General features: G+C 37.5%; 3 protein-coding genes across 3 annotated transcripts in view; 1 reads left to right on the top strand and 2 right to left on the bottom strand.

The window, feature by feature from the left end:
* Positions 1-4,040, bottom strand: part of LOC140242956 (SWI/SNF-related matrix-associated actin-dependent regulator of chromatin subfamily A containing DEAD/H box 1-like) — a 112,921-nt gene extending 108,881 nt beyond the window's left edge. Inside the window, exons 1-2 of the mRNA XM_072322699.1 lie at positions 4,033-4,040; positions 359-525 (exon numbers count right to left, since the gene is read on the bottom strand). Coding sequence (XP_072178800.1) covers positions 359-525; positions 4,033-4,040 — 175 coding nt within the window. The remainder of the gene's footprint in view (positions 1-358; positions 526-4,032) is intronic.
* A 509-nt stretch (positions 4,041-4,549) lies between these two features.
* LOC140243043 (protein D3-like) lies at positions 4,550-8,293 on the top strand. The gene is made up of 3 exons (XM_072322782.1): positions 4,550-4,698; positions 6,762-6,954; positions 7,802-8,293. Exons 1-3 carry the CDS (start codon positions 4,567-4,569, stop codon positions 8,023-8,025), a joined length of 549 nt encoding a protein of 182 aa, XP_072178883.1. The 5' UTR covers positions 4,550-4,566; the 3' UTR covers positions 8,026-8,293.
* Positions 8,294-11,379: 3,086 nt separating this feature from the next.
* Positions 11,380-14,652, bottom strand: LOC140242954 (protein D3-like). Its single transcript, XM_072322698.1, has 3 exons — positions 14,524-14,652; positions 12,873-13,065; positions 11,380-11,618 (listed from the first exon to the last, which is right to left on the bottom strand). The coding sequence occupies exons 1-3, from the start codon at positions 14,650-14,652 to the stop codon at positions 11,380-11,382; spliced, it is 561 nt and encodes a 186-aa protein (XP_072178799.1).
* Between the last annotated feature and the right edge of the window lie 2,287 nt (positions 14,653-16,939).

Here is a 16,939-nt window from a genome sequence, read left to right as displayed (position 1 = left end):
AAGCTTCAAATTCCATTTCCACTTCCACTAATCCAGTTCTACAAATCTTAGGTACCTACCGGTGCCGCGGTGGTAAATTAAATTTAGGCCTAGGCCCTAAACTGTGTCTGTGTATTTACTAATACTAATTTTACCCTCGCCGGCCTTGGCCATGTCGATTGTCGGCATTGAAACTATACAGTATTATCGTCTTCGTGGTCTTTACCACTTGTTGACCTTTGTATCGAATCTTTTGTTTTGTTTTGTTTAGACACAGTTTTTAAAAACAAAATGATCAATTAATTTGACACTTGCCGTACCGTAAACTTTATGCAGGTCGCAGGCGCAGGCATTGTGCCTGGCCTACAGAGGTGTTTACCTTGTGACTCGGGGGTCGCTGGTCTCCCGGTTGTTCGGCCGTGCTTCGCTGTTGTCTGACTGTGAGTGTCATCAATATCGCCAGACGAAGATGTTATCCTTTTCTTTGGTTTCTGCTCAAATCTGAAACGGTCCAGAAGTGACGACATTCCTGAAGAAGAAGCCATTCTATTGGATTCTAATCAAAGAATCACTGATGTGACATTTACCGCAGTAAAGCCGTCGTGCACTGTGAAGTTTTCACTGATTTTCGTTGGATCAACTGCTTGTTCTGGCAAAATTATGTACAGCATGCATTCACGGGAAATTTTACACAATACGTGCGTGTCTTTTCATGCAAACAGCACCACCGGCTGTAGCGCGCGCACCGGTGTTGTTTGTCTACCAAGCACGCTTCTATTTGTCTCGAGATAAAAATGAATCGAAAAAAATGAATCCTCATCAATTTCCCTAATATGCATCTTATATGTTCTGTCAAAAATTATTATAATGTTATCTGGCATAAATTTTGATAGAAATGTATGATAAGCGATAAAACATCACACGTATCTTTCTTTTTATACTCCAGATGTCTGAATTGAGGCTAAACCGACATCAACAGTTTGAACTCAGTTGAACTTTTCCGTATGTTGTTGTCTGGATGGATTCAGCTGAAATTTTTGTCGTTGTTGTTGTGTTCGTTCTTGGCATTCTGCTCTTGTTCATTGTCGGAAAATACATGTATCTGAAGATAGGTCCATTAAAAATATCAGACTTCATGATTTTCTTTAGTAGACCTAGTCAAATACATTGAAATTTCACAGTTGGAGCGACTAGCTCAAAGTTGTTCTTCATTTAGAGGAGAATGATGTTCTTCGTAGTGAATTTGCGTTCCTTCAATTTCGAATTAATTTCACGTGTGTGTGTGTGTGTGTGTGTGTGTGTGTGTGTGTGTGTGTGGGTTTAACGGAATGATTGAAAGAAGCCTGAAAAAGCATCATAATGAGCAGAAACACTCAGAAAATCACAGAAATTTTGCTGCGATCATTAGAGGCCGACTTTGCCATATTATAATGTCTCGTGTGGATCATTCAAAACAAAACAAATAACAACAAACAAACTTCATGCCTAGACGTAGGACCTACCTGCTAGTAAATCATTTTTTTTTTATTCTTATCCATGTATCCATAAAGTATGTTCTTGGCATTTTACAAGGCCGCTTTTGCCGTTGTTTGGAGCGGTGAAATGATAAAGTCTCTAAGTTATTGATTATAACTTTACCGAATTTTGAGGATTTTTTAAACGGATTTGAATGATGTTTCTTATTGGCAGAACAAATTTGAGTAATTACAAAAGGAAATTCAAATGGGAAACCGGTGATGTATATGACCACAATTCAATGTCTTAATAAAAATGTTTTTTGTTTTTGCGATGTGTTCAGGCTAATGTAGATGTTATTTTCTTCCTATTTTCTGCGTGGAATACCTCAAGGTAAAGCGCTCTTTTTACGACCTTGAATATATATATTATTATTATTTTTATTATCATTATTATTATTGCTATTATTATTATCATTATCATTATTACTATTATTATTATTATTATTATTATTATTATTATTATTATTATTATTATTATTATTATTATTATTATTATCATTATAACGTATACCTATATCTCATTCTTTATGGTTTTGTCGACATCATGCATTGTTGTAAAGTTCTTAAAGATATAAAGGGCAACTACACGGACTCAAGCAAAACCTATTGTTTGATTTCCGCCCCTTTAGTTTTCACCTGACGACTTTGCTTAATCTCTAAATCTATAATTGTTATGTGGAAAATGTACCTGTTATTGATATCTATGTTATTTTGTCATTATTCAGAATCATCTGATTTGCAGTTTCACATGAGTCATTCTACATGCACTTCTGTTGTTCCCATAAAATGAAGTCAAATCCCTTTGTCATAGGAAAATTCAACCTATTCATCATAGAGAAAAATGATAACATACTAAAATTTAGAGACAATATTCCTCATCCTATTGCTTACGGAGTTAGATTTGATATCGTGGCTACGTAGGCCCTAGAAGGTCAGGCTGAACTTTACATTATTCTGAAGATGAAGCAGGCACGATATGATTTCCGCCATGACAAGGGCAGCGAAAACGGGAGGGTGGGCTGCACCAGCCCCCCCCCCCCCATCGTTTTGTATAATGATGAATTTATAGATCATGATGACGTAAAGTGCTGTGAAATATTTTTTTTTTTTTTTTTTTTTTTTTTTTTTTTTTTTTTTTTTTTTTTTTTTTAAAGCGCCATAACAAGGAGTGGAATGAGACGTCTCACCTCCCTGGCTTTGCAAAATTTTTACTTATTGCATCAACTCTCCAATCCTCCCTGCAGTGTTTGTTATAATATATACTATCATAGTTATACTCATTGTTTACAGATAATATTGCAAATATTGGGCGAACTACAGAAACGAGTTCGGACAACAACGCAGTTCTTAAACCCTCCTTGCATTGCTTGCACTCAGTATCAGGAAGTTGGATTTCACAATGGTTGCACAATATTTGCACGGCAGTATTGAATAAGTGTCATGTGACTGATCAGGTGACCACACCATAGGTTTAACACGCGCCATGCCCCAATCTAAAACGCGAGCAGGTTCGGTATGCATATGCAAATCGGATCACACATCCCCGATTCCCCGATACGGATGCCCACAACCGAAGCGGCGAGGCGGCGCGGTAGAACGACACTGCTTGCTTTGCCTCGTCTTCTCCTGAGGGATCCTGCTCAGCTCAGCGAAAGTTAACGATCTTTTTCGACAGTTAGTGGGCCGTGGTTACTAAAACAAAGGATGTGAGTAAAGCGTTGTTACTTGTGACAAGTTGTGTTCAACAGTCTTTCTGTACGACGGGATGCAAAATTGTTGTTTATAAATGTTTAGAAGCCTAGTACAGTATTCATCGCATAATCGGGCATCTGATAATCGGGAACCTCGCTTAAATGACATACGCTTCCCAGAAACATTTCCAATGCACGTTATTTTCACTGGATAATCGGGCGGGGACCTCTGATAAACGGGACAATTTTTCTTCAAGCGATCTTTGATTTTGTTGATATTTTACACAAAAAGTCTACCAAAATACCACAACAATATTTCAAAGATTCCCTATCAGTTGTCGTTTACATCAAACTTACAAAGCAAGCTTCGGACTGGTGTGTTTTGACCTCCGTCCATCCAGTACACGTACATTTCAGCTCACTGCCCGCCTTCGCTTTTCTGTACATGTGTATAATGGCGAGCTAGATCGCTACAACACACACACAGTGCAGTGATCGCGGCAAGTAAACAATCAAGCAGTGATGATTGAATGATTGAAGGACTTTTCATTGACGTTCCCACATCAGTTCTGGGTAATCATTGCCCATGGTTGTGGATATGTATTTATACGGAACGCCCTACGTGTCCAAGAATTCTACGAATGTTTAAGAAAGTGCTAGCTTTTAATCCACATATTTTGTGTTCGAAGAGAGGTGACAGAAGAAGAACCCGGTTGCGATTACTCTACATCATTGCGAGAATGCAGGGAGAGCTAGAGGGTCGTGCCGAGGGGTAGCGTGGTTGTGTATTCATGTACATGTACAGTACGTCAGTATGCATGTGTGTGTGTGTGTGTGTGCACTACATGTACATGTCGTATGCAGTTAGTGTATGGTGAGTGCTCATCGCGAAATCGGGCACCCCGCTTAAAGGGGCCGTGTTTGCTACTCCCAACCTGTCCCGATTATGCGATGAATACTGTACTATAGTAGACCTAGACCATTTTAGCATCGCATCATCGCAGAGCTCAGAGCTTGCGGGCTCGCTCGAGACTCGTCCTCAGTTCCTGCAAGGGATTGTCGCATTGATTTCTTGCAGCCGCGTTTTGACGTAATACAATATTGTAGATTCTTTTCATCTGCCAGAATTTCAAAATATCTATGAATTTAGATTCAGTAAGTGGTATAGTCTATACAGTTAGGTGTGTTTCAGTAGTGAATTTGTGTTTCGGAAATGATGTGCTTTTACTTGATCACTATTCAGAAAGAAAAAAAAAGGAAAACTGTGGGACTGTAGTGTTGGTTGGTTGTCATCAGAGTTCGGTAATTGGAAAGATTTTTTTTTTTTATTTGTTTCATATTGTTATATTCACAGAAAAAGAAGAAGAAGAACAACAACAATGGCATCTCCAAGATGGGAGGAGCTTGGTGTCAAGCCAGACGTCATCGACAAGGCCCCGCCCCTAAGAGCAGAGATCGTATACCCTTCCGGGGTATCATGTGACTTTGGGAATGAGCTCACTCCAACACAGGTCAGTGCGCTTCACTCATAGTCATCGTTAGAATTTGATCAGAGTGTTTGCTAGAGTGCTTTATTGATTTTCATGTCATCTAAATCATCTTATTTTGATAATAATACTGATCTTGATGAGACAGAGTAGGTGCCTCTGACATGCCTTGGAGAATGAAATTGGTTGTTATTTGATATCTATATAGCAGGCTTGACATAAGTGGCCCAGGGCCGCTAAGAATTGATGTCGGGCCACCAAATTTCCAAAAAGGTTTTCTTTTGGTGACCAGATTAGACAACTAAGCTTCAAATGGATTGTTAATTTTGCTTATATTTCAGGCCACTACCAGGTATCTCTTTCAGGCCATTGGATTTTCAGATTTAAAGATTTTAGTGGCCCACACTGTTTATATACCGTGGTAACATGGCTGGAAGTGAAGCCATGTGTTAAGTCCTTATTGTACTTTGCATACCACATTAGCACAATTGTGTGAGTGCTGTCATTACCAATCTGTATAGGAACTATTAAATTGCCTAGCCTAGATTACCTAATCCTCTTTAATCATGTTCATGGTCTGAGGTGCATTGCTTTACAGTAGGCCTACACCTGATTTGGCAGGCTAACCTACACTAAGGTCAAGTTTGGAGGGATATGATGAATGAAGTGTGCTCATGAAAACACACTGCAAGTAACTACTATAAAGTGTCTGGGCACATAGAAGAATTCAGTTGGACAAATACCTATTGAAATACATGACTTGTGAACTGTACTGGAATATGTGTAGAGTGATTGTTAGGAAACATTTAAGTCAGAAGCTGTTTATTGTAGCCTTTAGATTTATATCAAATATTATCACATTTTCTCTGATGTAATGTAACCACTGTATATCAAGCCACACCCATTGGTGTTGCCAGTACTATTTTTTTATCATAACACTCAGTGTCTTTTAGTGCACTCAAACCCTCTGAAGAACTACCTGCATTATTGTTGCAGGCATGAAGGCTTTACCTGCCGCATTGAAAGACAAGAAATATGCTGGTACATCCAACATATCGCAATGACTATGATGGTGTCTGCAGCATTCATTATACAATGTAGTATTCAGGGGATAAATAAAATAGTTTGCTTCCTCTAAACCTTTGTCACTATGATGTATCTATATTCCTCACAACGTCAGCCATATCTTGGAGCAAATGTTCATCATTGTGAGTCAAATTCCTACTGCTAGATTCTCAAATCCCCAAGAACAGACTCGATAAGTTTGTTTCATGTGAAGTTCCATGTGTTTGGTAATGGGTTTGATAAATTACGAATAGGTACTTTGCAAGGAAATATTGATGTATGATATATTTACAATGATCAGGGTGATAGTTAGTGTTACACTTTGAATGATGCAATTGTTTCATCTACCACAGATACTGGAAGCCATTGGTAGCTATCAATCTTAGTGCAAATATGAGGCACTGTATGTTACAAATTACACCCTAGAGTAGAAGCATCATGTCATGTTTTCTCCATTCTCAACAAAATGCATATATAGTATATATATATTATGTATATATATATATATATATATATATATTGTATATATATATATATATGTATTATATATATATATATATATATATATGTATATATATATATATATATATATATATATATGTATACATATACATATATATATATATATATATATATATATATATATCGACGATCCGTGTGTGTGTGTGTGTTTGGCAATGTAGAATTGTCAGATGCAAGAAGTACAGTGTACCCTTTACCATGACTTGCTTGCCATGCACCCACTTGCATAAACTTTGTTTACTAAGTGTGGTTACAAGAATAACCTTTAGAGGTTAGAGCACCATGCCAGCAATGCCATAAACTACACATTAAAAAATCAGAAAAAAAGAAATGAACATGGTGCGTGTAAGTGCAAAAAATTCTCACAGGTTCTTGTGACAACCAAGAAAGAGAAAAATGAATGCTCAAAAGTTTGATGAAACTTGAAAAAAAGAAAGAGTGACATCTTCCTTCTGATAAACTATGAACTTTGCTCTTTGATCTTCATTACGTTACTATAGGTGAAGGACATGCCACATATCACATTTCCAGCTGAAGAGGGAGCCCTTTACACCATCATCATGACTGACCCCGATGCGGCGGAGACAGTGCGGGAAGTCCACCATTTTATGATGGTCGACGTCTCGGGTGGGGACTCCAAGACGGGCAAGATCCAGACAGAGTATGTTGGATCTGGTGCCCCTGAAGGCTCAGGTACCAAAGAAATCTCTTTTAAAATGTTTTTGGAGAAAGAATTTATTGTGCTGTGTATCCGCCCACTTATCATTTGACCACAGATGGAGTTAGAATTGAATTCAATGTTTTATGCAAGTGAATTAAACAAACTGTGCACTGAACCATTTCTAGAAAGAAAATTGTTAAAAGATAATAATGACGTACATATAAAACCAGGTATTTTGAATGCAACATACATTGTACCTCACTACTTTCCGCACAAGTACGTGTACTGTGTACATGATGGAATAATGTTCATCTCTTTGGTATGCAGTCGTGTGCATTTCATATATTTCATATTTTGTATATTTTCTTGGAATATTCTATAGTGACAACAGAGTCAGTAAATCCCATGTGTGTGCAAACATAACTGTTAGAGTGTGATGAAGTTATGTGGTGAAGACCTTGTTATAATAAGATTAAGTGGAGTCCCAGAGGGCATTCATAGAAGGATAGTTCTTGGCTAATCCTAATCTGTGCTAATCCCTTTCAGAAATGTCAAGCCTGAGCTTGATTGCATTGAATCTCACACAATGGTTTTAGAAGAAAAGACCACAAAACTGTTTGTCTATACTCACTTTCTCTCCTTTTTGTCTTTCTCTATCCTCCTTTCCCTTCATAACGCTCATCTCTCACACTGTATCATTATGTTTCTCTCTGTCCCTCTCTTCTTTCCCCTCCTTTTCCTGCCTCGCTACCTTCCTTTTTCTCTCTGGTATAATCTGTTTCTATCTTTATCCAATCTCTCCCCTCCTACTTCCATTTCTTTCTATTGTCATCTTTCCCTCTCCCTCTCCTCTCTCTCTTTCTTTCTCTCTCCCTGCAGGCTTGCACCGATACTGCTTCCTCATCTACAAGCAGCCACCAGGGTACGTTCCTTCCGAAGCTTACCGGCCGCGGAACAAGGAGCGGCGCTACAAGTGGAGCCTGCGCAGGTTCGCCGCAGAGAATGGCCTGGGTGACCCCGTTGCCGGGAACTTCTTTAGGGCTCAGTATGACGAGTGGGTGCCGGTTCAACGTGCAGAACTGGAGGCTGCGACACCACAGTAAATTTGGATAGATTCTGTGGTCTAGATTAGAAATAGATGGTATCGTGACTGTGTCATGTAACGGTGGTCAGACTACAAAATCAAGTCAATCCATTCCTATTTGAAAGGGAAACTGTGCAGCATGCACATGCAGTAGGCTCATGTATTTCTGTTCAGTTGTAAGACCGCGTATACAAGTTGATAGGAAGTACTTTTTTCTGTTGTAAGACCATATATGTTAGCCTGTGGGAAGTAAATTTCACTGTGTTTTGTTTTCACAGCAGTGCCTTTTTAGTGAACATTAACTGTAATCATACTACATATATATTGTGATATATAATGGCATAAATATTGTTCACAAATTAACAAAGTGACACAATTTTACCAAAGTTTGAGAATCAAAGATGCAATGTCCATAACAAATGGTTTCTCTATTTTTTTGATACTTTTGTTTTACATGGTGCTCTTGTGGCAATGATTAGAAGTAAAGAGTTAGATCTTCACAAGTTACGCACACAGTGCACTCCTGTTATAACAAACACGGTCATAACAAAATTCTGGTAGCAACAAAGCAAAAGTTTAGGTTCCAAAATTATCATCTATATATCTTTCTAAACTTTGCTATTCGGTTAACATGAAATTTCAATATTACAAAAGGAAACCACTGGTCCTAACAACTTAGTTAAAGTGGGAGTGCACTGTGTATGTAATTATATGGGTAAGTTTTTTTTTTTTTTTTTAATGCAGCATTTGAAGGAAGTTTATTTATTGTCCTGTTTGTTACAATCATATCGAATGACGTATGTTAATCTTTATGTTTCTGATATGAAGTATGTTGTACAAGCCATGAAAGGATGTGATATATTTCATCATGGAAAATGTATGCTATGCACTAAACATTGAATTTAGTGCATGTATATCTTTGATGTGTTTGCAGCAAAACTTTATTTTCCCTTTCAGGCTGAAGTACTTTTTCTCTTCTTTTTTCCCCTCCCTATGTTCACATCCAAACATACAGACATACACTAACTCTTTCTCTTTTAATTAATCATCCATCATATTATTTGGTTCCATGAGATTTGTTCCTGCGACAATTGCTCCCATGAAATATCTGCACGCTAAGCCAAATATAAATTCTACCCACAAACATAACCCTAACCCTAATCCTGGTCAGAATCCTCACATCAAACTTAATCTGAAATCCTGTCACAATCCTAACCCTACGTCCTTGCAGGAAATTAGACCGGAGCAATTGTCGTCAAATATTATTTTGACATTCTTCTGATGCTTTCTATTAACACTGCCCTCTCTTGGCCAGATACAGGTATTATACCAGCTGCTAATCACACCATGAATGTTGTTTGTCTTTTTAATACTTTACTCAGCCATTTTAATGTTCAGATGACCTGTGGAACTAGACAATGATTGTAAAAACTTTTTTTTTTAATATTGGACTCCATTTCTGTTCATTTGTAGCATTCCAACATTTGATGTGAAATCTGTGCCTTATCTTGATCCTAGTCATGTGCAATATTCATTTTGTAAGGAACAAATATGTGTACTTGAAAGTTGTCATAATGCACAAACATATATCATGTATTCTGCAAGCTCAATATACATTGGGCAGCAAGGCATCAGTTTGAATTATTTCAACTCAAATATTTAGCTTGCTCTTCATGTTCTCTATATAAAATCCTTTATAAATTGTTTATGGATTGACAGTGAGGGTATGGTCATTATGATCTGTCACAGCACAGGTTTGAAGATCATCCACCCATCAATTGGACACATTCCACCAAAACCAATCTTGTGTCATTTGTGGCTATTCACCCCCTCAAAAAAGGGTATGAATGAAAACTCTAAAACAATGATGGCACAATACAGAGACTTGTTTGTGACCACATACATTATAGGTTACTTACATATCGAGACTATTCAAAAGAGATATCCGATGTTATCAAATCAATATGTCAAATTTTAATGTGTATCTGTTCGTAATATTGCTCCTGAGGTAAATAAGGGTTGATAGAAATAACTTTGATTTACTCGGATGTATAAGTTGTTTTTTGCTCATTCGTAATAAAACAGAATGGAAAGAAATCTGGATGACTCCTTATTTATTTTGTGCAGTAACAGCCTTGCTTTTCATTGCAATCTTCTGTAGCATGTATGTTGAGACAATCGAGTGTCTGAACGTAAAATGAATATCAATGTGAAAATGTGATCTTTTTTTTTGTTGATTTTGTTGATTTTTTATTTTTTTTTGCTTCATTTGAAATCTGTAAGATGTACAGGTGTGAATGAAGTCTAATGGCTGTAACATGGCAGCTTTGGCATACGTTGGAATTATGATGTCAAATGGAATGAAGCAATAAAGAGCTGATGCTCCGTGATAGGATGGAATTTCCCCCGTGATCCCGTGAAGGGTTTTTGATATGTTTTTTTGAGATAAGCAAGTCAGATGTCAAGAAGTTTGCTTTACAGGTGTTTATCATTGATTACCCTACACATTATATGTACATGTAATTGTTCGACAATCGTAGATATTCATACTTACTAAGGTACAGGGTAGTACACTCGTATCATACTGAACAATTACTGGCAGGTGAATTCATCAGTTTGAAATTTCTTGTTATTGGTTCAAGTAAAGAGGAACCTTCTTGTAACGAGGACCTAAAAAAAAACTTGTTATATGACATTTCTCACTATATCAATGTTCAAAAACAAAGAAAACATAAAGAACTCGGGAACCGCAAAATAACCTTGTTATGAGAGGGTTTTATTACATGCGACCTCTTTATGACGAGGTTCCACAGTAGTACAGAAATGATATAACTTTTAGCTTTTGTCATAATCCTTCAGGGGAACATGGTTGAATACAACGGGAGCACGAAGTACCGAGTATCTCTACCAGAAGTGTGAAGAGACTTCTGTTGAAACGTGATGCCCTTTATTGTTGGTAAAAAGATGTAATGTGATGTGATGTGATGTGATGTGATGTGATGTGATGTGATGTGATGTGATGTGATGTGATGTGATGTGATGTGATGTGATGTGATGTGATGTGATGTGATGTGATGTGATGTGATGTGATGTGATGTGATGTGATGTGATGTGATGTGATGTGATGTGATGTGATGTGATGTGATGTGATGTGACGTGACGTGACGTGACGTGACGTGCTGTGCTGTGATGAGATGTGACGTGACGTGACATGTGATGTGATGTGTTGTACGTGCGTCCGAGCACTGCGTGGGAAAAGCTTAACTCGGAATAGCTCGGCACGAAAGAATGTATTGATACATGTAGTTTGTAAACATTTTAAAAATGTATGATAAAGGAGACACTTCAGCTAGCCTAGATGACGAAAATAACGTTAGCTTTTATCTATCTTCTTCCCGTGCACTTGCCACTGGAAAATTGGAACATAATCATCATATTGTGCGCGGTAGAAGTTTCCCGCGACGGGGTTTCCCAGGTCGTACTGCCGGGCAAAGTCCCTGGTGCTCCACGGTTTGCGACGTTCAGGGCGAACGCGTCGTCGGTAGGCGTCTTTCGGGGTGATTGGAAGAGTTGAAGGTTGCTTGTAGATTAGATACAAATAGGTGTGGATTCCTGTAATATTGTTTGAAGAAAATGTGTGAGAAGTCAGAAATGATAAGCGACCGCGTCATCCGCTGCAGAGTCTAAGTCTGCGTGTTTGAGGGTATATATGAAGAGTTTGTTTGCAAAAACCGATAAGTCCATATTTGTCAAATGGAGATATTTGCGATTAAAGGTCAAGAAAAATAGAGAGAATAATAAGAAAATTGTTGCTTCTTTCGACCATAACTTCAAAAATATACCTTTATATATAGTGACCAATATGTCATTTAAAAGGTATAATTTTTTATTTTATGGCAGAGAACGTACTTAAAAATCTTCAAAAATGGACTTATCGGTTTTTGCAAACAAACTCTTCATATCATTTCAGATATCTTCATGGAGTTCAAAGATGGAATTACTTTTAAATGCAGTTGGCCCTGCCTAAACCCAAACCTTGAAAATAAACTTCAAATAGGAATAAGAATTGACATGAATAATATTCGACTTCATGAAAAGACATTTTGATGAAACTTCTTTCACAACGCTGAAAACAGGACTCAACCTGTTTATTGAAAGCGAAATATTTTGGAGAATATTTCATGTTTGTAAAGAATAAGTAATGATGTTCTTTTAAGTCACTATGCACTTTTTGGGAGCTGGGCGCCTTTGAATGTTTCCACAGATAAATGGCGCCATACAAATGCTGTTTCATCATCATCATCATCATCACTTTAGCTTTTTCTAGGTTTAAAGGGGAATTTTGAACCATCAAAAAGTTAGTCTGGTAAGAGAGAGTAACATTTCAAGCACAGCGGTGAAAATCTGATCAAAATCAGAAGAGTCAAAGGAAGTTATGAAATTGTGCACTTTCGCTAATTTTCACAAAACATCATCAGCTCACTCGGTTTCTAACTGTTTTGCCAAATGATTGTTAATTTGAATTACCTTTATGTTTGTTTCAAACATTCTGTTGATAATCCTTACGTATCAATCATTTTGAATCCTGGTTGTGTTGGGGTTACGAAGCCTGGAGTATTTGGTAGCATGGTACTTATTCAATTGTGATAATTATATTAATAATTATTCTCATAGTCCAAACAACCTCCTTAAGAGTGGTCTTTTAGAATAAATGCTGGACCCGTGAGGATTAAAAGAATGGTATAAAAATGCATCAAGCTTATGTATTGTTCACGCCGATGTAAAACAAGAAAAGGCGTGTGTGCTTGTGAGTGTGTGTGTGTGGTTATTGTTGGGGTCTCTTGGTCGGAACAAGGCAAGAATTACCCGTGTCTTTCGGTGGACCCGATTCAAGATATTCGGCGTGGACGAGTCCCTTGTTGACATCATTACCGGGAACGTTGAAGACGATCCAGTGACATACCTGAAGTTGAATTGTTGGCGAGCCAACGTGGACGAAGAGTACGGTGTACAGACTGTCTTCGCTCGCTTGCCAGTCGAGGGCAGGTTGGCGCTGGACCTGTCAAAACGGCACGCGGCGGACAGAAACGAAACGAAATAATTATATACGTATAATCATTATTGGAGATTTCATTGTGAATTACAGTCTACTACACTTGAACATCATACACTATTCCTTCCAAACCCATCCCTCCCACATTCTCAAGAAAAAAAAAAGTGACTTTCTCAGCAAAATCGCTTACATTATTATATAATGGTTATGGAGTAGCGTGCACAGTCACATTTTAGAAATATGTATATGATCAGCTACAATTCTAAAAAGGACAGTGTCAATAACAGTTAAGTGGAAACAGCCAATTTAACCTAAAAACTACCAGATTCAGATGGTGAAGATGTCAATGTCTATAAGGACTCTTGCGGTTTAATCATGTTTCTCAATGATTTAACTATTGTATGTGAATTGTTTTTTTTTTTCATACCATGAGTGGCGAGATGCACGCAGTGAACTCTCATTATTGCAATGTTTTCGTCAGTCGGGATCTCGAAACATCAAATACAAAGAAACTTTGGTGCCATGGAGCAAGATCTGACTGTGTTTACAAGAGTTGGTTATACAATGTATCAAGGTTAAAGGGGAGGGCTAGTAACTGATCAGTGGGAATCAGTGGAAATGCTGGGAGATGATTGTTCCAATCCTTATGGGATTCATTCAAGAGTACATTATCATATCTATTGTTGTGTGAAAACTATTTGCTTCAGAATGGTCTCATATTCAAGTAATGTGCAGTTTAATGTTTCCAGGTAAGCGTCCCTGGTCAGTGACGGGGCATTAATCTGCACATTACTTGAATATGAGACCGTTCTGAAGCAAATGATTTTCACACAACAGTAGATATATAATGTACTCTTAAATGAATCCCACAAGGATTGGAACAATCATCCCCCAGCATTCGCACTGATTCCCACTGATCAGGTACTAGCCTTCCCCTTTAACTATAACGTTGTATATGTATCAGGGTTCTTTCCGACGAAGAGTTCGGAGCGTTGTGGACAGTATCAAGCCCCTCTAACGCACTTCCGTATCGAGAGGTCCGTGTACCAGTATATCTTACCACATATTTCACACAGACATGTCATAGGAATCATGTTCCGAGTTCTTTATCGGCAATCTAACATCGACAGCCCAATTATTCTCCATAGATCACCATTGTGGTTATGATAATAATAATAAAGGACATTTATATTGCGCAGCTAATGATATACTCTGCTGTGCATTACAGAGTAATAATCACGACATACGTAATTGAAACATAGAATGCATTGTTCAAAAGATGACTTTTTTTTTAAACCTGGTCTTAAGCTCATTAAGAAACTGTAACTGCTTGCCTTACAAAAAGAGGAATATTATGCCATAATTTCAGTTCACTTCAATTTCAATTTATAGCAATAATATGATGAATTGACATGAAAGACGCAAGATGAAAGGTGAAAGACATGCTTTCCCTTATTCACTCACCTGGGTTGGAGTCAGTTCGTTTCCCAGCTCACATCGAACGCCACTGCTTGGCCAGGTTACGGACAAGACTTCGGGCGGCACTTCATCCAGGACTTCGGGCACGATGTCGTACTCTCGATAACCGTCCATTGTGTCTAAGCGAGCTCATATAATCCTTATATGAAACGTAGAGGATGTGTTAATATACCGCGTCAAATCTCTGTTCTGAAGTCTGCACGGAGACAGAATGTCCGTTTCAGATCCGAGTCACTAAAAGGCCTACCTACCATTGAGAAGGCATTATAAAGTTTTTACATTGTACCTCTTGCCGTATCTTGAATGTGCGTGCACTGTAGTTTAGAATGCTATCAGCTGTCGTATAGATGCTGGTATAGCGTCGGTGAGTTGAATTACAAGAGGGAAAGATTTTGTGGTCTGCCGAGCATTTTCTTTCCTTTCTTAGGATTGTTGAAGAAAACAGTAATTCCACTGATCTGCTGAGCAGATTACTTGATTTCGCAGCACCAATTCAGGAGTGTCTAACTTTTGTCAATCATCAGTCATAGATCTCCAATGTAATCTCTATAATGTACTTTAAATCACTCATTTTAGTCCTTGTGATTATGATTGTCGACATATTTGATTAGAATTACAAGACATGATCAAAGTAAGAGTAGTTGAAATAAATTATCATTTCCCATTGTCTTTTCGCATCGCGTTAATGTTGTGGGGTGAATTTCCTTTCTGGCTGCTGCCTATACCATAGCATCTCTTTTTACACTGTTTAACTGATATGTTTGTTATTGTTTGCTAATGTTGTTGTATGTGTTTGTTTTTATATATCTTCTTTTCTTTGGTGAAATAAAGAAACTTGAATTGTGTGTGTGTGTGTGTGTGTGTGTGTGTGTGTGTGTGTGTGTGTCTTTGCGTGTGTATGTGTGTGTGTGTGTGTGTGTGTGTGTGTGTTTGTTGATTTAGTGCTTGATAATGTTAATGAAACTTAGCTTTGCTGATATCCTAGTTTTATTCTGAGAAATTTTAATAATGCGGTTTAGAACCGGTACAGACGAAAACGTTTCTCCCCTATACTTGATATATAGAGCATGTAAAGTCTCATAAACTAAAACGCTTCCTCTTGTTTCCTAAAAAAATCACACGCATCACCAAACTCACGTGACTAACAGACTAACAACAAATGATGCCTCTTAAAATGTGACGAATGAATATGTAGCTCAAATCATCGCATAGTAAGTTTTATTCTGTTCATGGAAAGTTAATTGCTATAAAATATGTCATTGTGATGTTACCGATCTACAATATCACATAAATGTAAAATTGTACACTTCAGCACCGCGCATACAGTAGGCCTAATACTGCCTAAGGTCACATACGATTGCATTTTGTGTAATGAACAAGCATCTCTGCTTTTTAAACGATCTTTTTGAATTCTATAACATTGCATAGATTTAAACAGCTATAATAATGTTCAGCACTGTCTATAATTGACAGATAAATGCAAGAAATGTTTCTTTGAATCATACAAGTGTCTCTACATGAAATAATGACACACACTGCGCAGAGATATTCAAATCTAACAAACACGGGTGACGGGATATGCAGTAGGAGAGTATAAGTATGCAATCTAATGCCAATAATTGACTACATGTATATTGTATTACAAGGTACTGCTCTGAAGAATAACGTACACCATATATAAATTCGAACGTAAAATATTGTGTGATCAAGTCTTAAAAGACATATTAAATGCGTGCATTGATTTATCGCTCCATGACAACTATTTACGAAATACACCATACACATTATACTATCATAGCCTCAGTTGAGTTGCATGTATTTGAAAATTTGTTGGCATCACATGACGTTTACTGAGTTCTAGTTACCATCTGTTGCTTTTCACACTCGGTTTAATTTAAAACGTATTAAGTCATAATTACGCTATGTCGAGTGCCGTTTATGTACATGCACTAATTTTTTTTTTTTTTAATATATAACACCGAAATTAAATTGTTCCCCTCATAACCTTGGTATAAAATCACAACTGTTTATTTTCCAGACATGTTCGGCAACGTTGTAAAGCAACGCATTTTGATTTCTGCCTTTTTGTTTTATCCACATTACATCGAAATGCCTTGAGATGGCGGGTGCATTAAAACAGCTCAAATAAAACTTTATCATGCCCTATACGTGTAGTTGTATGGTTATTTCTAGATTAGTTTGGCGTTTTAATGTGCTATTACGTCACTCATCCTACTTTTGAACTGAAAGTGACGATGACATGGAATGGAGAAAGAATGCTAAAATGCTGAAAATCATTCTTTACTTGATTCTTGCTTGCATTGATCATAACAATCTTGAAAATGATAACGATGGAAGAAGTGTTGACTTAGAAAGTTGAAAGAAATTAAGAAGTAAATAA

Source organism: Diadema setosum, chromosome 19 (assembly GCF_964275005.1).
Source record: "Diadema setosum chromosome 19, eeDiaSeto1, whole genome shotgun sequence".
NCBI classification, from domain to species: Eukaryota; Metazoa; Echinodermata; class Echinoidea; order Diadematoida; family Diadematidae; genus Diadema; species Diadema setosum.
Note: the sequence above shows the minus strand (reverse complement) of the source record. Positions and strands in the feature narration are given on the sequence as shown.